Source organism: Macrosteles quadrilineatus, unplaced genomic scaffold (assembly GCF_028750875.1).
Source record: "Macrosteles quadrilineatus isolate MER2022 unplaced genomic scaffold, UCM_ALF_1.0 Scaffold_7__1_contigs__length_78375512, whole genome shotgun sequence".
Lineage (NCBI taxonomy): Eukaryota > Metazoa > Arthropoda > Insecta > Hemiptera > Cicadellidae > Macrosteles > Macrosteles quadrilineatus.
The window spans coordinates 76,289,172-76,310,549 of NW_026542600.1; the positions used below are offsets into that span (position 1 = coordinate 76,289,172).

Here is a 21,378-nt window from a genome sequence, read left to right on the forward strand (position 1 = left end):
ATAAATACTCCACCGAACAAACGTTTTTTTATGGGTTGATGAAGAAATCTTGACAGCATATAAGCTGTAATGACATTAAAATAATAAATTTATTTCAAAATCACAGCTTTTTCTAATCCAACATGTGATGTTTTAGCTACAAACCAATGGTTCATCCCATCTGCAAAAGGAGACATTCCGCCAGGATGTGCAGCCTATGGGTTTGTGGTGGACAATACAAGGATTCTGGCCTTTGGAGGAATGGTGGAGTATGGCAAATACTCAAATGAACTATATGAACTACAGGTAGGTTGAAGCTCTTGGACAGAAGTTGTAGAAAATCACACTTGTCACCTATATTTTGAGACTTTATCTTACTTTAAAAAAAATTGCAGTATTGGATGTGCTTCCTTGATCAGTAAATTTTATAAAGCGAGAGCTTTTACTCATAAAACTTGATCAATGAAGATGCATATAAGAAGTTACAGAAAACAAATGCAATTTATTGTATTAATGTGGAGAAAATGTGCTAGCTCATTTTTTCTGTTTTCCTTTGCATGGGTGAAGGAAAAGGTGGAGGGTCATTATTGGTGCCAAACCCATCAGGATACATTGATGCTTTGTATGAAATATCCACAAATAAATAATGTTTCTGGTCATGTTAGCCAGTTGGCCATTGGTGAAAGTAAAGCCACTGTATAAAAGAATATAATGGATAGCAGCTAGCTTACGTTAGAAGACACATACTTGACAAAGCACCCTAGGGCCCAAAAATTATGTTTTTATCCGTCTTCTGTGTGTTCTATGCACTTCTTCTAAGGTACGTTATCTGCTATCCCTCTTATTCTACTAATAGGTTTTCACAAAAACGTCTTGAACAATTGATAAAAATTTAGTATGATAGGGCCTATGGTCCTTTTTGCTCTAAACAAAATGGTACAACCCCCAATGTTGCAAAAATTAGGGTTCAAAAGTTAATTGCAAATTTTGTGATTTTCCACAAAAAATATCATAGTTACTCCCACCCCTATCCATGATTTAAGAGTTGTTGACAAGCTAATGGGAGAAAGTATATGTCAGATTGCTGATACCGTTTATTTAGTTTTAAAATTGATTAAACAACATGCCAAATTGCAGTTATTATGAGTCCTGCAACGGACTTTGCAGTTTCAATCTTTACTTACTGTAGTAATATAATTGGTATTGCAAGTCACATTGTTATTTATTTACATACAATGATTGGTTGCAGGCAAGCCGCTGGGAATGGAGGCGTCTACGACCCAGAGCTCCCCGCAGCGGACTCCCGCCTTGTCCCCGATTGGGACACAGCTTTACGCTGATCGGTAACAAAGTTTACCTGTTTGGCGGGCTAGCAAATGACAGTGATGATCCCAAAAATAATATACCAAGGTAAGAATCTTTTATTAGTGCTTTCATGCTACTTTATTTGTAGAAAACCAGATTTTTCTAACTTAGTACATAAGTAGAGATGTATCCTATAATAGTGTAGGCTACATATTTTGTTACTAAGTTTGAGTCATTTCAGTCATTTAAGAAAAAGTGCATATAAATTAACAAGGTAAATACTTTAAAAGGGTTTACTTTAAAAATCATAAATTTTACCAAGTTTTTTAAGCTGACCTGTGACCATACCCAATATTAGAAAAATCATAAGACATTTTTTGCATTTGAAATAATATTCTTCTAAGTATTAGTATCTTAATTCAACATGAGAAACAAAAAATTAGAAATTTATTTCACATAGTACCTACAATGAAATATTTTAGATTGAAGTGTAAAATGTGATATCGGCCTATAGTACTTTGATTTTTTTAGTTTTTTTTTTATCTCAACTTGTAGGTTTTCATTCAAAATCATTGACAGACTTAAATTTATTTTTCTTTGATCGGTGTTAGTTATTTTTTGATTGGATCTGAATATTTTTTGACTGAAATCCAAAATTTGAATGGTGTACATAAGTAACATACTTGTTTCAACTACTAGAATGACTTATCCTGAACTACATTAGTGACATTTGTTTCAGATACTTGAACGACTTATATATCTTGGAGTTAAGGAACAACAACTCCACAGCCTGGGATATTCCGCAAACTGTTGGCACTTCACCTCCACCTAGAGAGTCCCACACTGCTGTCGCTTACACAGTATCCGACAATCACTCCAAGCTGATTGTATATGGAGGCATGAGTGGTTGTCGTCTCGGCGATTTGTGGATCTTAGATATTGGTGAGTAAAATCACCTACCTTATTGACAATTTTGTGAGTGTTTTTCTGTAGCCTTCTAATGTAGCATTGACGTTAATTTCAGTGAGCGGTTTTGTGCAGAAAATGAAAAGTGAAATATTAATGTAGTGCACGTCAGAATATTGAAAATATTTTCATTTTTTAAAAATGATTTCATTAGTTCATATATACTAAAAAGTTTGTTTTTTCAGAGTTAAGTTACTCTGTTTCTACTATGTGAATGCTCTCTAAAATTTTCATATCTGCAGAATGCATCTATTTAGTCACTTATATTTACCACTGAGCATAAAGTGACTTTTTAAGTTCTGTTTGTGTTAAATAACTTTTATATCAATTTATTGTTTAGCATAGTTTTTAAACATTATTCCCTAGTTTCAACTGTAACTAAAAAACCACCACATGTTTATAAATGAGGTTTTTCACACTCTTCAAGTTTTGTAATGCAGATAAACCACGATTAACCAAAATAATTTCTTTCCGATTAGACATTCCTTTTTTGTTTGTCAATGGTAGAAATTTAAAATCTATACCTAGTCAAAGAAAATTTTATAGATCATTAGACATAATACGGCTTCTATTTTGTTTGCAACTATCGTCACACCTCTTTACTACAGTTTAAACTAAGTTGTGTTTTAGCAGTTAGTGTTTCCTTTGATTGTTCGTACCACATGAAAATGAGGAGGCATTGTCCGCATTCTTTGGGATTTTGAACATGGTGAAATTATGGACACTATTTTTTTTTAATACACTATGTTCCCAAAAGATTACAGTTCTATTTAATATATTAGCCAAACTGATACTTTTCAACTTATGGTGTTATACCTGTATTGGTTGTATCAGCCACATTTTAATGTTTTGTTTTACTCATAATTATTTTTACCAAGTTTGTTCATCTGAATAGATATTGAGGACTAAAATTTAAACAATGACTTTTTATGAAACCTGTTTTTATGAAGCATCAATTTTGTCATCACTAGTATCTAAGGGGACATTTCAATTTTTACTCCACTTATTTATATGCCTTAAGTGTTTAAAGAAATTTAGGTTGGTAAACCTGTGTAAGCTCATTCTATATTAGGAGAAGTAAATAAAAATACATTAATAACACTTAAACTTAAAACATATATTTACACTTATACTGTAAACTCACACTACAGTAAAATATATATAAAAGTAAGTAAATTTGTGATCAATTTCCATTGGACTCTCCAATCATCATCAGATCCAATAGGAGTCATTCGCTTAACCTAACTCAAACTCTGAGAACCTTTGCTTGCACATTGTAAAATTTTATTTTCTTTGATTTTCAGTTAGGCCTACTGGTTAGTTATAAAACGTATTTAAAATAATACATATTTGAAATTTAAAGTTTCTATAATATTAATTAAGAGAATCTTCTCTAAATGTTACAGAAGTGGGATTGCATACATCCTCTTGAGCCTCATCGATAATCTAAATTCATATTTTCATTAGCCTAACCCTTTGATTGCCTTTTAACGATATATCGTTAAACTAAAATCATATTTTGTCCCTCCAGTAAAGTAAGGAACATTACTTTCTTATTTAACGCTGGTGACATACCAAGTTATACTAAGTGACATACAGAAGAGTTTGACTAAACTCTTCTGTACCAAGCATCTTCAAATCAGCAACACTTACAGTACATATTTTAACATGATTATTAAAACCTAGGAAGTGGAAAGTCTGTTATTAATTGGCCTGATTTAAAAACGATTTACAAATCTGGATACTAATGTTCCTCTACATAAACTTTTAGACATTGTCCTATTAATGTCGTTGCCATCTTATATAATAATATAAGCTCTATAATCTACTTTAGTCAACAATTCCAATACTTGCAAAGTAAGTTTGTGTGGTTGGGTTAGGTTAGGTTAGTTTAGGTTAAATCTTTGCAAAGAAATAAACTTACCACTTGTTTGATATTTACAATGATATCATAAACATTTGAATGGTTGTGGACGATTTTGTTAGTATACCGCGCTATGCCTACTGACCACGCCGAGTAGCAGGGTAGCGACCTCCTTCAGTTGTGACGTAGCGCCTGAAGTGGTGAGGGAGCAGCTTTGCCTGTATTATTGCGGCCTTGGTTTGTCTAAACACTCACAACCAAGGATTATGAACACCTCACTATGCCCTAGTGGTAATAGTATATCGCTGCTTGGAGACTATGGGTTAAAAACCGGTATTTAAGCTGACTTCATCAATTGCTAACAGAGAGCGCTAGTGAGACGCTAGCAAACAATTGTGTTGTTCAATGCGTTGCTAGGTAGCAGCACTAATTAGACAACACTTTTGAAGTCTTAGTTAGTTAGTCTCTTATGTCTTATATGTTTTGAAGATGTTTTTCAGTTGAACCACAACAGTGATCATGGATAGTGTTACTATCTTATACTATCTTATCTAGCTACATCAAGGCTTAATTAAATATTACATTGTAAACAAGATGGTTTTCGATTTTATAAGCCTTAGGTTTGACTTATTATTCCAAATGAGTCTAATAGTGAGAATAACACAGTTACAACTCAACAACAGGTAATGTAGTCAAAAGTTAAAAAAGGCTTACAAAATAGGAAATATTAGCCTAACACTAAAATGGTTAAAATACATCATGTACTGTTTTTCCTGGTCCATTTTCTTCTTTTTTTTCTCTCCTTTCCTACTTTGAATATTTTACAGTGGTGTTTGTTCTACTTCTTAGCTAAATTTGCCTATTTTTAGCCAATGGAGGTCCCTAATTATCATTTTCACCCCTCAGTAATGTTGTTTTCTGTTACTTTGGGCCCTTTGATGTGGTCTCCTTTTAGACTTTTACCTCCAAATCTGAAAGTGCTTAAGTTGGTAAATAATCAGGGCTAGGAGATTAAGTATTCTTATTGAAATGCTCTTTTGTTACAGAGTCGATGTCATGGGTGAAACCTATTGTACATGGCAATGCCCCACTGCCCAGATCTTTACACACCGCCACCATGATTGGCAGTCGTATGTTTGTGTTTGGAGGATGGGTGCCTTTGGTAATGGATGACGTAAAAGTTGCCACCAATGAAAAAGAATGGAAGTGCACAAATCAGCTGGCATGTCTTAACTTGGGTAAATATATTATTAAGTTATATTTTTTTATCTCTCATTTTAGGCTTTTAAGCCTGGACTGTGAAGTCACTGGAAAACTAAGTTAATTGTAAAAAAAAAAACTTTTAACTCTAATAGAGGTGTGCGAAGCAGCAAAAGTTTTTCAATTCAAAGCAACAATTTGATTCAAAGATTTTCTATTTGATTCAATACAACTCGATTCGGAGCAATCCGGCATTTTTATATATCATATCATAGAAGAACCTGTATTGCTGGAAATGTCAGTCAGCTGCTTTACTTGCCTATTTCATAATTTTTACTTGCGGAATCATTTGCGTGTTACCTATTTTATAATGTTGATTTTACAAATAAGATATAATTTTGTGTAAACAAATAAAAACATTTGTAAGATTTATACTGGAACTTTCAATTGGTTTACATTAATAAAATGATAGGATAGGATCAAACCTAAAAAAATACCAAATTTACCAGTCTAAAACATCAATTTTACTAGTTAAGTATTAGGTAACAGTTTTTCAGACTTGTATTATTTTTAGAATGATTTTGGAGTTGCCTATCTAGTTTTAACATGTCTCACACTGCTTACATCAAGACAAAAAAAAAAACAGAACCTCTCTCCATTTGCATTGTCAACAAAAATAATATATAAACCCATTAAAGCAATATTTACATGCAAAGAATTAATGAAATAAGAACGCCTTCGTAAAGGAAACACAACATCAACACTATCCTGTATTGCGGGTATTGCATTGACCTTCTGCAGGCGTTTTTTGTATATGGATACTGACTCCCTCATGACTCAAATAGTTTTTGACCACCACTGAATCAAATTTCGATGCATCGCACACCCCTAAATTCTAATATTAAAATATAACCCCAGGAAATTTTAATTTAAGACTACTTAAGATAAGTTAATTGGGCTGTTTTTGGGCAGCAGTTTGTCTCAAGACAAACATAAAAAAATTTGAAATGAAATAAATCTCTGTTTCATTTGAAAATGTCTCAGTCATGTAATATTAGAAGTCCCAAAATGAATTCTTGTAATGTATTCCTTCAAAGTGGAACACAAAATAAATATTTTCCACAAATCGGCTTTCAGAATACCTAATAGACCTGTCCCTAGATACTCTCTGGATGACTTTTAAAAACATCTTAGTTTCAATTTAGACAAGGCGAATAATGTATAAATATGCTTGACTATTGACTATAACTTGGTTTTATTTTGGCAGATACAATGACCTGGGAGGAACTAGCTATGGAGACTGCCGAAGAAAACATTCCACGAGCCCGAGCCGGCCACTGCGCTGTTGGTGTGCATTGCCGTGTATACGTTTGGTCAGGAAGAGACGGCTACAGGAAAGCCTGGAATAACCAGGTTAGTCATGTGTGGCTTTTGGCGAGTACTTGAATATCGAGTAATTACTTAACTTCTCATAAATACAGTAGACTACAATTATCCACAATAATGAGTAGCTCAGTGATGGTGGATAATGCAAACCTAACCAAAAATGCCCAGGAAATAACCAACACTGACTTTGAAAGTTAAGCTTTAATACAGGTTTAGGTAATACCGTAAAACCTCTCCAACTCAACAATTTGTCGATCCAGACTGGAGTTTGGGGGTTGTCGATCAGTTATCCAGAAGATTAAATTTTTTTAATGGTTTTAATAAAGGAATACATCTAGGCCTAACAGACTAATTTGTACATATAAATTTATTACTTACCTACATATTGAGAAAACAATATTCTAAGTAATCAAATAGGCATATAACAATTAAAACTTGAAAAGTCAAATACAGTAGTAAAACATAGCCACCAGCTAGATCTTAGTGACACAATAGGCCTACAAAATAATACAAGTGCAGAAAGGCACGTTGCCCATATGAGCTGTGTCCATATTTTGTTAAATTAATAGTAGTTTACAGCAACTGGATAACACATTTTACAATATTTATGTAGAAATATGTGCATGATTTAGAAAGTCATTAAGCTGGAAAACTGTAATTTACTGCAGACTTTTCAGAGAAGTTACTTCGATGTAGTTATTCAGCTTAGTGAAAACATAATAGATGAATTAGCGTAAGCCTCGAAAGTAACCGTCGATTTCAACAGGTTTCACCTAGTTCTTTATAAAGTACAATTCATACATAAGAACAGGTGTTTCGTAATAGTGATGTATTTTAAAATAAAACTAGTTGCTCTGCCCGTGCTTCGCTACGGGGTGAGAATGCAGAAAATAATAATTTTGTTTTACTATAAGATACTATAATATACTCTAAGAAACAGTTACAACAAACTTACCAGGAAACATATAGGCAAAGGCTCAATCGTGCTTATTGATTATTTAAACGAAGATCTCTTAATGTATTACTATCACTTTGTATAGTGTATTGCATTTAAAATACATGCAAAATAAAAATTCATTGACCACATGGCACCAAGAAACAATACTCCTTGTAAACAAAATTAAATTAAATAGCAGAACAGCATTTCTGACAACAGCTGGAGTTTCATAACAATTTCTGTTTCCCATGTTAATCTTATGGAGAAATACTAAACTTTAAAGGGCCCTAGGGCCTCACTCTCTAATTATTTCCCTAAAAAGAAAGTTTCCTGCACAACTTCAAGTTGCACTCTTTCCAATGACACCAAAAACATGTCAATCGGTGCAGTAGTTTCGGAGGAGTAATTGTCACAAAAAAACCTGCTTGCGTATTAAATAAGTATAGATTAATACCTAGTTAAAATAATTAAAATAAACTCCATTTTCAAAACTATCTGTGTCCATGTACAAGACTATTTATTTCCATATCCAAAACTATCCGTGTCCCTGTACAAGACTAAAAATCTGATCTTAATTTTTTTTTTTTTTAGACAAAACGTTCTTTATAAAGTACAATTCATACATAAGAATAGGTGATTCGTCATAGTGATGTATTTTAAAATAAAATTAATAGTTAAATAATTTAAATAAACTTTATATACAAGACTATCTGTGTCCATATACCATAAAATCAAATAAATTTTTATTAAAAACACACAAATCGTACATGAATTCGTCGATAAAAAATTGAAAACGAAACATGTCTAACATAATGTTTTATGAAAATTATAAAATTGATGGTCATAAGATGTTTTTTTTTTAATTTGTTCTCATTAATTCCGTGTCCATATATACAAGACTATCTGTGTCCATACAGGGTGAATAAAAAGACAACCCCCCCCCTCCCCATCTAATATTTTTCCAAGTAAATATACAGAGATAGAGATACGCTTTTGGTGGTTGTGCAAACTTAGCAGGAAGTTTTATTTTTATGATTTTGAAAATTTGTAGTTTCCCCCAAAAATGAGGGATTCTGTATCCATAGCCTATATGTTATTGACGTTGACATATACTGTGACATTGCCTAGCCATATAATTTATAGACGTCAACTTATTCTGTGACATTGCCTAGCCATATAATTTATAGACGTCAACTTATTCTGTGACATTGCCTAGCCGTATAAGCTGTATTATTCCATATCTTCTTACATCAACCTTTAAACATTACCAATTTAGTTTAATTTTAAACAGTATGATCTAAATTGGATTTCTGTAAATATTAGGTTTTTTTTTAAAACCCGTTTTTATGAGAGTAGCCTACGTATCTGGATCCGTAGCTGCATTCGTAACTGCCGAAATTGGTGATTTTGAGTTAGGAGTGGTTTCTAAGTAACGTTTGCCTACTCAACACAATTTACATACTGTCGTATCTCTATTTCTTACCATTCTTATGATATTGTATGTTTAAAAGTGTCGTAACTGCCAATTTTATAATGCAAAAAGAAACATACTGGCGTGTCTATACTACGCCACTATGCCCTAGCTTACTCTACTTACGTAAATTACTAGCTCCTTTTTGTTGTTGTTGGAGACATACTCTCGTATCTGCTTTAAAATTCTATAGAGAATAAGAAAAAAGATTTTATTTAGTTTTTGAAGCCTGTACTGTATTAGTTATGCTTTTAAGTATAATAGGTAAATATTTCATGACTGCAGGTGGCTTTTATACATAATTGAAGAGCAAAATGTAAGTAAATTTCTTTTACTTGCTCTCCTGAAAAGTTGCCATTTTGCAGTTACGACACTATCTCTCTTAGACAACGACCTGTATCAAGCCTTCAAATCAACATCTTTTTACATGCCACCAACCCCTTGAATGGATTGGCGTACATTGGTTAGCATATCTATAACATTACACACATCTGTGGAAATACAATTAACCGAAGACTTTTCCCTTATACAGGTCTGCTGCAAAGATCTATGGTATTTGGAGGTCGAGAAACCATATCAGACCGGCAGAGTGCAGCTTGTAAGAGCCTCTACAAATAGCTTGGAAGTACTCTGGACTGGAGTACCAACTGCAGAGCATTACATACTTCAGGTAATTGCTACTTCCAAGCAGTTGCACTTAATGTGATGTAAACAAAACAATGTTGTTGCAAACTTCAAATTTGCCACACGAAAAATACTTATTATTTACATGCTTTTAATTTTCTTAATAATATAATGAATACCTACTTCATTGTTAAACATAAACTTAAATTACGTTTATTTAAGACATTATACATGGAAGATAATTTGTGATGCGTCGGTACCAAAAGTGATTGATTTTTCGATACCAATACCTGAAAAGTTGATTCTTGATACCGATACCATTTTTTGCCTAGTTTTACCAAATTATCTGAATGGATTAGTTAGACCACACCAACCCCTTTATTTATGTCCTTTTTACGTCTTTATTTAGTTTTTTTTTTATCACTCGTTACTAATAGGCAATCAAAACAAAATAACTATTAACATAAAACTAAATCTATGAACAAGCATGACAGGTAACAAATTTATGAAGTTAAATACTGTACAACTAAACATTTACCAACCCTATAAAAGATCTATTTGGCTGACAGTGTTGCCAACAAGACAACACTTGTTACCAACTGTAAATGTACAGCACAAAATATACCTAATTTGCACAAACTGCAGACTAAGAAAATTTTAAATTGCCTGATTGAATTTTCACTTAAATAATTCCTTAAATACGTCGGCGCCTATTGACTGCAGTTTTCAGTCACCCCCTGCCAATGAACCTACAGTTGGACTAGTGGCACCCGTCTGGGTAGCTTGGCCGTCCCTAAGCACGGGGAAATCCATTCACCAAAATTAACGTCTCCCGCGGTCACGGAATCATCATCGTCGCCCGCGATCGCGGCAAAATCACGAACCTGTTTCATGGTCTTGTAGGCGTTATCTGGTCATTTTCTGCGGACATGCAGACATCATCATCGTCCTTCGCGGTCAACGCAAAATACCAAGTACGTTAATGGAAACATCATATTCAACTTCTGTGATCGTGGCAATTTCATTCACATTTTTTGGCAGTGTAGACATTATTATTATAGTCTTCCGCAGTTACGGTAAAATTCTAATTTTTTCCTGCGGCCGTGTTGACACAGTCATCGACTCCCATGGTCATGGAAACGTCGTTGTTGTCTTCCACGATCACGGTAAAATCAAGATCATCTCCGGCGGTCGTGTAGATATTATCGTCTTCTTCCGTGATTGGGACAAAATTCTGATCATCTGCCAAGGCCATGTATTCAGCATTATCGTCCGCCGCGGTCACAGAAACACCATCGTTGTATTACGCAATCATAGCAATAGTGGTAATTTTCCAACCGCGCAATCTTCACAGAAGTGTTGGGTAGCAGTATCAGAATTGGCTTTTCACAATCGAATTGGTATCAAGAATCAATATCGAGAATTTACATATCTCTAAAGATAATTTAATGTGCATATGGCCCATTTCCTGTGATTATTACTCAAATAAAATAATCAACCTAAATTTGTTTCGTTTAATTGACAACTGAAGACAAACTATATTTTATTTAGATCAAACATTAAGGTTGGTTTTCCTTGCTGCGGAATTTGGCCTACAAACACAGTTGCAGAATTGTGAATGTCATGTGAGTCTTTTATTGCCTGCGTTTTTGGCAAGCGCATATTCCTAGAATTGAGATATTCCTGCGGTTTTATCTTTCAAAACTTAAAGTAACTGAATTAAAATTAATGAACGTAAAATTAATGAACTAATTAAAATTGTTGCCACAAAGTCACTGTCATGACGCAGAACAGTTACAATTATTAACTACTGCATGATAAACTATACCAAAAATAGTACAGGAGCTAGTATATGTTGTGGGTGGGGCGGGATGGACAGCTCTTTGGCCAGTAGCCACACCTGCTGAACCTGTACCTGACCCTTGTGTTTTAAGTTGGTGCCTCAAACGCAGCCATATCCAGCAAACAAATTGAACAGCAAGGATAACCAGCCTTTATCTAGATTTGTGACAGATCTTCTGAAAGCTAGTACTAATGTTAGTATAATTGTGTTGTAGATCCAGAAGTATGATATCCCACCAGCCACCCCCAGTCTACAGGCCAGCTCAACTCCTGCATTATCCCCTGTACCTCCAGTGCCCATGTTATCTCCTCCTCATGCTCCAGTTGAGACCCCCAGTCCATCCCCCGCTCCCACTGCTGTTCTCCCCGTTTCCCCCACTCCCCCTCGCAGGTCTATACTCCAGGTCAGTCCAGTTAAGGCTCAGCCTTCTCCGGCTCCTGAGTTGCCACGTTTGGTGGTGCCTCAACAAGCGACTAGTGGTGAGTAATTATGGGTGTTCTCATTTTTACAATTCAGGTTCACAAGTTTGAATTGAGTTTATAAAAATGTCAATTCAATAATTTAAGACCAGCAACCACAGAATGAAAATAGACTGGCTATGCCATAAGCCTTTACGGGAATTGAAGCCATGTCGGCCATCTTGGATAGGTGTAGAAACGTCAAGCGGGCTTAGAGAAGTGTAAAATGTTTAAAAGTGCTCCCTTTTCATTTACACTGTTTTTTTATTACCTTAAAATGCTCAAAATGCTTTGTAACTTTACATACTTGCTATAGATTAGTATAGGATGCTAATGGTATGTCTATAATCAGAAAATTAAAATATAAAAATTAAATAAAGTTCAAGTTGTTTTATACATTTTAATTGGTGACATCATAAAGTTTCATGGCGAGGAAGTTTTTTGTTTTTAAGGCAGGTGCGTTATGTAAGCGAGAGAAATGTTGCCTAAATACATTCTAACTAATTAAAAAAAAACCCCTACCTATTGTAGTTTTGATAATACAACACGTATAACACAAGCTTCGTAATAGAATATATAGTTATGCCACAATAGCAAATACATCAAATTCACAAAACAAACATCAAACATTGTAACAACAACGAGCTTCATACAACCTCAAATATAATAATCAAAAACAATAATATCAATTACTCTTAATAATTTTGTATCCGTAAATAAACATTGTACCTTAAGTTAATTTCATGTCATGTCTAAGTCTAATGGTACCTCGAACAAATATCTCGGTCACTTCAATTCACTCTCTCATAAAAGTAATTGCTTTTGTAAGGTAGTCTGATTTTATGTCTGTAAAGTGTTTCATTGTGAATTTTTGTGTAGTGATGTATTCTGACTGTGAAGAATTTCTTACAAATTACCTTGGTTAACAATAAAAAATTATTATCAATAGGATCCTGATCCAAAAAATGATCATTTGGAAACAGGTTAAGGCCAATGCATTGTTTTAAACCTGTTGAGACCTACTACAAGGGTGTCCACATTCTGGAAAGTCAGGGATAGTCATGGAAAAAAATTCTGGTCATTGAAAGTCATGGAAATAGGCAAAAAGTCATGGAAAGTCATGGAAATCCCCAATGATGGATGGATTTCAGGGGTCCTTTCAATGATCTAGTCGGCCGTAACCCCGACTATTGTAGCATTTTTCTGAATTTTTCATAAATGTACTACAATTCAATTTATACAGTTGTCTTAGTTTATAGGTTTTGAGTTTGTATTTAGTTCATTGTTGTACCTGTTGTATGCCATTGTTATCTGTTAATGCATATTTTAGTATTTTCTGTCTAGGCAGTATTATTCAAGTGTTTACGGTATATTATAATTTTCGAGTAAAGTTCGTGAGTCATGGAAATCAATGGTTAATGGTCATGGATAGTCATGGAAAGTCAGGAAAATTAATGACAAAATTTCTGTGGACACCCTGTACTAAAAACTACATTCTTAGTAATAACTGTGAGATGACTGACAGTAGCCGGAAGCTGTATAGTCCACTTGCGCTACCTGGAGTCACACGCGCTCCGTACTTGAGTGACTCATCACTGCGGTCGCCATGTTGGATGGTTGCGATGCGTTGCGACAGGCTTCACTCTACCGTTTGGCATGCCCGGTCCATTATAATTCTGTGGTCGCTGTTTAAGACAGCGACGGTCACATTGAATAATAATATGTTTACTGTCACAAAGCATACATATTTGTGCAAAACAAGTATTGGCACATCGTCATTTCTTATCACTATAAAAATATTCTCTATACCCTTCTCTAAGCTGATATTTGGTTATGTTAATATTAAAAGCAGTCACTAAACAATAAATTGGTACAAACAGGGTTGGTACCATCAGGGAAAACCTGGAAAAGTCTGGGAATTATGGAAAAATTCTGGAATTTCTCCTGAAAGACTACCTTTTTACAGATATGATACATTTTGTTCTAAACATATTTTTGTGAGGGTGATGACTAATGGCAAACAGAGCGACATAAGCACAGATGCACATTTTCATATCGATAGTTATCGGTATGGGGGTGGAATCGATATGTATACAGTTGTAAACAAGTATTGTATTTGGGAGTGATTAAATAAGTATAATATATATATTTTTTATTTTTTCTAATATCTGATTAGTCGATATCGACTTACGGTATATCTGAAAAAGTATAATATCAGTTTGGAAAACCTGGAAAAGTCAGGGAATTTTATTTTCCCAATTTAGTACCAACCCTGAACAAACAATAAAATACAAAGTTTAAAAAGCAGTAAATATCACAATGCATGTAGTTGATTATGCTATTGATTAGAAATAGAACATTATTTAAGGGTCAACATCACATACAAAGTCGCTAATTTTGCTATAGACCATCTTATCAACAAGTACTTCACTTTCTCTGAACTGCATTTTACTCAAAGATGCCTTTTTCATTTCAAAAGGTTGTTTGTACAATTGTATACCAATGTAATAAATTCCTTTCTCTAGCTCAGTGGTTGTGCGGTGAGGGTAAACAAATTATAAAAAGTATTTAAACAATTCTAATTCACCCATAGACATTTTATGTAAGTTTAAAACAGTCAGTAAAAAGTTTTCCTGATAATTTTAAGAGTTTACTTTTGATTTGTTGCGCATTATTCTGTGTTATTAACAGACCCTTATTGATACAATACAGTAATAACAGTGATACAAGCTTTTGCTCACTGCTATTTAGACAAAGTTTGACACATCAATGTTTAAACACAACCTCTCAGCAAGGTAGAAATCAGCATTTACATTTCTTAACACCATAAATTACACCTCTTGAACACATAGAACTTAAAGGTTATTCATTGCCAACGTCAGAAAGTGTAGCAATCCTAAGCATAAATATATTGACAGATAACACCAGCGTGTTGGGACTAGCAGACAGTGAAGGGGTGGCTGCAGTAGCAGCAGCTGCAGCTAGTATCCAGCCAGTCCCTGCACCTACAACACCACCACAACCACAGCCTGTGGTGGCTACGGTGGCTCCTACAGCTAGTACTCCCACCACACCTGTGACACTCAGTCCGCAGAGCCCCATGACTGGAATACACGCGTTGGCTGCAGCGGCCTCTGCCACTCAGAAAATCAAGGTAAACAAACCCATGTTACCAAATCAGAGCTTACACTGCTTGTGACACATGCCTGAGACATCATCTGTGTAACGGACATCAGGTTTTGAGTTCATTGCCCGGGACCTTGAATATGATACTTGTAGACTCGTCGGTGCCATTCTACATGTCTCATTGTATTAGAAAATTGTAATATTTGATTTACCTCGGATTAATATAATGGTTTTGAATGGGCCTAATACGAATTTTAAAGATATGAGCTTGAATGAAATTTAAGAATTTAATTAAAATATAAATATGTTTACAATATATTTACAAAGCTATTTGAACAAAACAGATCCCACTCTATTCTATAGTAGAACGATATTTAAGAATATTCTCAAGTTTAAATAAATCGATCTCTGTTAATTATTCAATTAAATTTAAGACTAAACTTCCCGCGGACGTTTTACTTAAATAGCATAATTGATTAACAGTGAATGGACAGTAGGCGCAATAAAAGCGTTAGCGAGTGAGGTCTAGTCATCCCAGGCGTCCTGGGTACAACAGCGGCGAATGTCGGTCACTTACTTGGCGTGAAAGAGAGTATAGAGTTTTGTGTCCTTCTGCCCAATTGCTCAAGCGACTCCCGACTGCCGACTCGGCGACCGTGGCGGTCGTGGCGCACACTCAGCGCTGTGACCAGGGGTCCCTGCGCAGGCGCGGGTAATTGATGAGCAGTCCGGTGGGGCGGTGTTAAACCACAAGATCAGCTGTTTCTGAACTTGTATCATCTGCTAATATGATATGTTTACATTATGGGACTTAGCTTCGGCGAATCGGCGAGGCAATTCTGCTAGTAAGGGTTTAGTTTGATTATAAATATTAACAAATTTTATAAACCCTTAAAATTTTATACAAAAGCTCTGCCCTAGAAAAAGCTCTTAGTTTTAGCTTTTTCACGGCTGGATTGAAAGTATCATGTTTGCACACCTTTACTCAATTTGCTATCTATTAGATAAAAACTGAAATAAACTGTCACATACGATCATACTGTAAATTATGTTTGGTTCATTATGTAACCTCGTTTTGTTGTGTCAAGTGGATTGGATAAAACCTGTAGGCTATAAAATGTAGTTTATTTTGACAGTGTGTGCCCAAATTTATTATTTCAAACCGCTGTGTAATTCTATCAGATGACTCCGACACCTGCTACCTCTACTCAGCAGATTGGTACTCCGATGCGCATCGTACAGTCTCCACGTATGCTCAGTCAGCCGATACGCATAATTCAGCAACCTCGTGAGCTCACACCTATAACAGTGTCGGGAGGTCAACAAGTACGCATCCAGACACCTGGTGGGACCGTACTCAAGGCCGCTAACCCCCAGACTGGTAAACAACAACAGATTATTGTTCAGAAGCCCGGAGGAGTTCCAGGATCACCGCAGATCGTCACTTTGGTCAAAACCAGCCAAGGCATGACTGTTGCCACTGTGAGTAAAACTGCTTTACTATAACTAGTTTACTATTCTTTTTTAATCCACTCCATCTTGATTAGCCAAAAAGCGATGCATTAAGACTCCGTCACCAAGTCCTGATGTTAAAAATTACAACACACATGAAATTGCTCTGCTTCTGCTATCTTCCTGATTAACCTTTTATGTTAGTATACTTTTTTCAAATAGATGTAATAATCATAAACTTTCATGTTGATTTCTCTTCTGATTATTTTACGATATTTTAACATTAACTACTTTGCAAATTCTTGTCTATTTCACTGATCAATTATAATCCAAACTTAATTCCTAAAATCTGATCTCAAATATTTTTCTTAACGTGAAATGAATTCTAATGATGAAAAAGTTTAATAGTTTGTTAGTAATAAATAGGGTAATGTGGAATTAATGTCGAATAGGATAACTAAAACTTTTTAAAATATTAAAAAATGTATATTGACTGCACTGGACTTAAAAAAAGCTATCACAGTTAATCTTGGAAAATTTATTATTGCAGGTCCCCAAGGTGAGCCTGATTCAGGGGAAACCAGGGACCACCATCTCAGCCGGAGGGAAAGGTATCCCTCAAGGAGCAACGATCGTAAAACTAGTCAGTGCCCAAGGTGGCCAAGGTAAACTAATGAACACTCATGTTTAACATATGAGATAAATGGAAAATCTAACTCAACTTCAAGGCCTTGAAACTCGAGTTATCTTTGAACTCGGCAGTTTCGAGTTAAGTTTGGTTTAGAATTGTAAAAACTCAATATTTGTTTATATTTTATTTGTGTTTTCATAAAATGCTGAATAATTGGTATTACTGTAGATTCTACAGTAATACAAATACTTCTACAATGTAGAAATAAGCAAGAGGTAGTTGTTTTCACCTATTTTTATAGCTGTCACAATAAATCAAGTCAACTCAAAGCAGTCGCCCATAGTGACTTGACACAGAATTACATGATCAGTAGAGATTTGGTTTTACAGTAGAAAATTCCACTACTGTACTGTCGTAAGCAATAGATTTATGTTTAAAGAAGTCAGAATACAAACACTAGAAAGGCAAAACAATAGAATGGTGGGAGAGGTTGGACAATGACCTCGAAAGGAGGCAAGTAGATGGTTGGTGGGAGGGGGTGGGTGAGACCTTGGAGCTATATTTAGACTAGATTTACACCACTTCCCAAATGGCTGGGCAAGGGGATTACAATTGCAGGGGTTTCCCTTGCTTGGTTTGACTTTTATATTTTTGCGTAGGAGCTTTGAATATAAAATAATATAATAATTGAATAAAAATATAATTTGAATTGACCACAATTATTTAGCATTGATAATTCAATATGCATGGGACCAGGAGAAATATTATTCGAATTAGAATTAATGCCATGATTTGCATTTTTACATCAAAATACAACATCGCGCAATCATTATATTTTAGTTCATTGACCTTTGCATCCATAGATTTACTCATAACAACACGGGCAATGGACCAATGAAGTTCTAGGATTGAGAGAGAAGAAGTAAAATTGTAATGATTCAAACTTCAACTAATCAGCTGTTGAGGCCAATTTAATTGTTGAGTGGTTGGTTAGTGGTTGGTACAATGTTTCGTTGCATCACTATCTGTGGCAATGATAGGTTTTAAAAGAAAACATAACCTCTCTTAGAAGTTATGAGTAGTGATTTTTTGTTATTAAAACATTGTTGTAGGTAAAGTAGTGTACGCAACTCGCGTAAATAGTGTTTACGACACTCGTAGAAGATTTTAGAAGTTCTACTCGTGTCGTTAACACTATCTTTGTACAATCATTGCGTAAACTACTATTTATTTATTGATTTTATATGTAATGACCTATACAACCTGAGTTGAGCTGTTATGTTGTAGCAAGTGGAGGTAAGGTGTTGACCGCCATGAAGACTGTGCCTTCCAACATGATGGCAGTAAACAAGAACCCACCTAATAAGCAACAGACTATCGTGATTACCAAGCCCCAGGGAGCTGGACGTCCAGCCACACAACAGATCATAGTTGTAACTACTGCATCTGGATTGCGCACAGTCCAGGCCCTATCCACCTCTCAGGCTGGTCAAGGTATAGAGCCACTTGCTATTTTATTATTGACACTGTTTTTAATGAATCTGTGAACATTAACTAGAGTTGGTCTGTATTTCATGTAGATAATAAGTGGTGTGTCGATACCCAAATTTATTGATTCTTGATACCGATACCTGAAAAATCTATTCTCGATACCAATACAATTTTTTGTATTGTTTTAACAAAATTTCTGAATGGTTTTGTTACACTACAACAACCCCTGTCTTTATGTCCCTTCATTATAAGTATTTTTTAGGTAGTGGGGTGTTTTTAAAGTAAAGAAAAAATGTATGCAGCAATCAATGATACATTCCAACTAGCCGATTTAAGTTTAAACCCTTCTAAAACACAATAAAAAAACTACCATATTAAAGATAAATGAATATCTAACAATAAAAATCAAAAAGAAAATTATATTATAGAGGTGTGCTAGCCTGACATTTTCAGTCAAGCCAAACTCTAGGTAATATCGTGATCATTGCCAGCTGTCGTGGAGATATCATCTTCCTCTTCTGGGATCACTGCAAAATCCGAAATATCTTCCTCAATTACGGAAACATCATCACTGTCCTTTGCAGTCACGGAAAAATCATGCACATCTCCCGCAGTCGTGGAAACGTCATTGTCATCTTGCGTGATCGTGGCAAAGTTATTTAGCATCATCCGTGGCCCTGTAGACATCATCATTGACTCCCGCGGAAACGTCATCGGGTTTGTCCGCGATCGTAGCAAAATCATGAACATCTTCCGCGCCTGTGTAGACATAACTATCATCTTCCGCGATCTTGGCAAACTCATGAACATTTCTTGCGGCTGCTCAGACATCATTGACTCCCGCGGTCATGGAAACGTCATCTTCATCGTCCGCGATCGCTGAAAAATCATGAACATCATCCGCAGCCGTGTAGACATCATCATCGTCGTCTTTTGTGGTCACGGAAATGTGATCGTCTTCTTCCGCGATCACGGCAAAATCATGAAAATCTTCATCGGCCATGTAGACATCATCATTGACTCCTGTGGTCACGGAAACTTCATCATCGTCGTCGTCTTGCGTGTTTGTGGCAATAGCAGTAATTTTACATCACGCGGGCGTGACGTTATCTTTTTGGAATTGACTTTTGACGACCCATTCTTGATACCAATACCAATACCAATGGCCAAGTATTGGTGGAATCGAGAATCGGTATTGAGAATCAACACATCCCTATAAATAATAATAATACTATTATTGAATTGTCACGTCTTACCATGGTAATAGATAACTGAGATTATCCTATTTTATTTTTGTAACATCTTCTTAACTGTTTGAACGAACAAATGGAATAACTATTTTGCTGATCGCGTCTTCCTATTAATAGCGAGCAGCACAAAATAATAGTAAACTGGTAATAGATAACTGAGAATACCTTGTAAATTTTTTTTATAACATTGTTTCAACTGTTGTAGTGTGTTGATTGTGTCTTGCTTATTAACAGCGATCATCACAAAAAAATATAGTACTGTGGTAAAAGATTACTGAGATTATTTTCGTAATATCATCTGAACTGTTTGAATGAGCAAGTGAAATAACGCTGAACCTATAATAGTGACTGACTAAAACGTACTGGAAAAGTAGGTGACAAAGATAACAGTGTTATTTCACCTATTACTGGAAAGTTAAGGAATGTTCCTGACTATTATTGCAAAGTAACGGCATTTCCTATCTCTAATACTAACACTTTAAAGGTAGTTAGCATTAAATATCTAGGTATAAAGTTTTCTAACCTGAATTCAGGATATTAGTAAATCCGTATGAAAAACTAATTTGAAATCAGTAATATAAAATGCTTGAACGTTTCTAATTCATGGCAAATTTATATTAAAATACTGGTTTGTTGAGGGAATATGCAGTTGAACCGATATTAATTTTACAGGCACAGTTCCTACATCAACTGTGTCCATGCTGCCTGTGTCTGGATCGGTTGGTACTGGAGGCATGCGAATGGTAATGGTGTCATCTACAAACACCACCTCGGCAATTGGTAAACCCATCACAATCACGATGCCGTCAGGCCAGGGTGGCCTGCCCAAGACAGTAACCATCACGGGAAAACCAGGAGCTTCTCAGTTGCTCACTCAGTCCTCTGGTGCTTCTGGGATCACCATCGGGGGCAAACCTGTCACTGTGCAAATGATGGGAGGACAAAAGACTGTCACATTTATGCCTAATCCCGGCTCTACAACTACCACTAGTGGCACTATCATTTCCTCACTTGGAAAAGTGTTGAATCAAGTTCCCCAAAATGTGGCTGAAAATGTTCCTGCTGCTACAAGTAAGTATGAGATTTAAAATATTTTCTCTATGTTTCTTTTGAAACTTGAGCACACTATTATAGGTTCCAAACAGTGTTTCCACTCAACCAAAGCAAAAATCCTACCAGTTTGAGAATATTCCATTTTATCCTTCATGAATTAAAAATTCCTATTCCATCCCGAGCGATTTTGTTTTGTTTTTTTGTAATGTTGAAATAGCTGCTTTAACAAAATAATTAAAGTATAATTAATTGCCAATTGGGGTTTCATTTTTTTCTTAGATGTAGTAAAAAATAAAACAAGACGTCAGGGCCTAAAATATTGTTTCATCCCGCATCCTGTTT

At 35.2% G+C, this 21,378-nt stretch overlaps 1 protein-coding gene across 1 annotated transcript in view; it reads left to right on the forward strand.

Annotated features, from left to right (window-relative positions):
- Window positions 1–21,378, forward strand: part of LOC128997768 (host cell factor 1-like) — a 58,877-nt gene that overhangs the window by 22,828 nt on the left and 14,671 nt on the right. Inside the window, exons 2-13 of the mRNA XM_054423444.1 lie at window positions 137–285; window positions 1,229–1,389; window positions 2,024–2,226; window positions 5,161–5,352; window positions 6,582–6,727; window positions 9,641–9,778; window positions 11,790–12,054; window positions 14,952–15,187; window positions 16,342–16,641; window positions 17,162–17,276; window positions 18,530–18,736; window positions 20,656–21,054. Of these exons, the coding sequence (XP_054279419.1) occupies window positions 137–285; window positions 1,229–1,389; window positions 2,024–2,226; window positions 5,161–5,352; window positions 6,582–6,727; window positions 9,641–9,778; window positions 11,790–12,054; window positions 14,952–15,187; window positions 16,342–16,641; window positions 17,162–17,276; window positions 18,530–18,736; window positions 20,656–21,054 (2,511 nt within the window). The remainder of the gene's footprint in view (window positions 1–136; window positions 286–1,228; window positions 1,390–2,023; window positions 2,227–5,160; window positions 5,353–6,581; window positions 6,728–9,640; window positions 9,779–11,789; window positions 12,055–14,951; window positions 15,188–16,341; window positions 16,642–17,161; window positions 17,277–18,529; window positions 18,737–20,655; window positions 21,055–21,378) is intronic.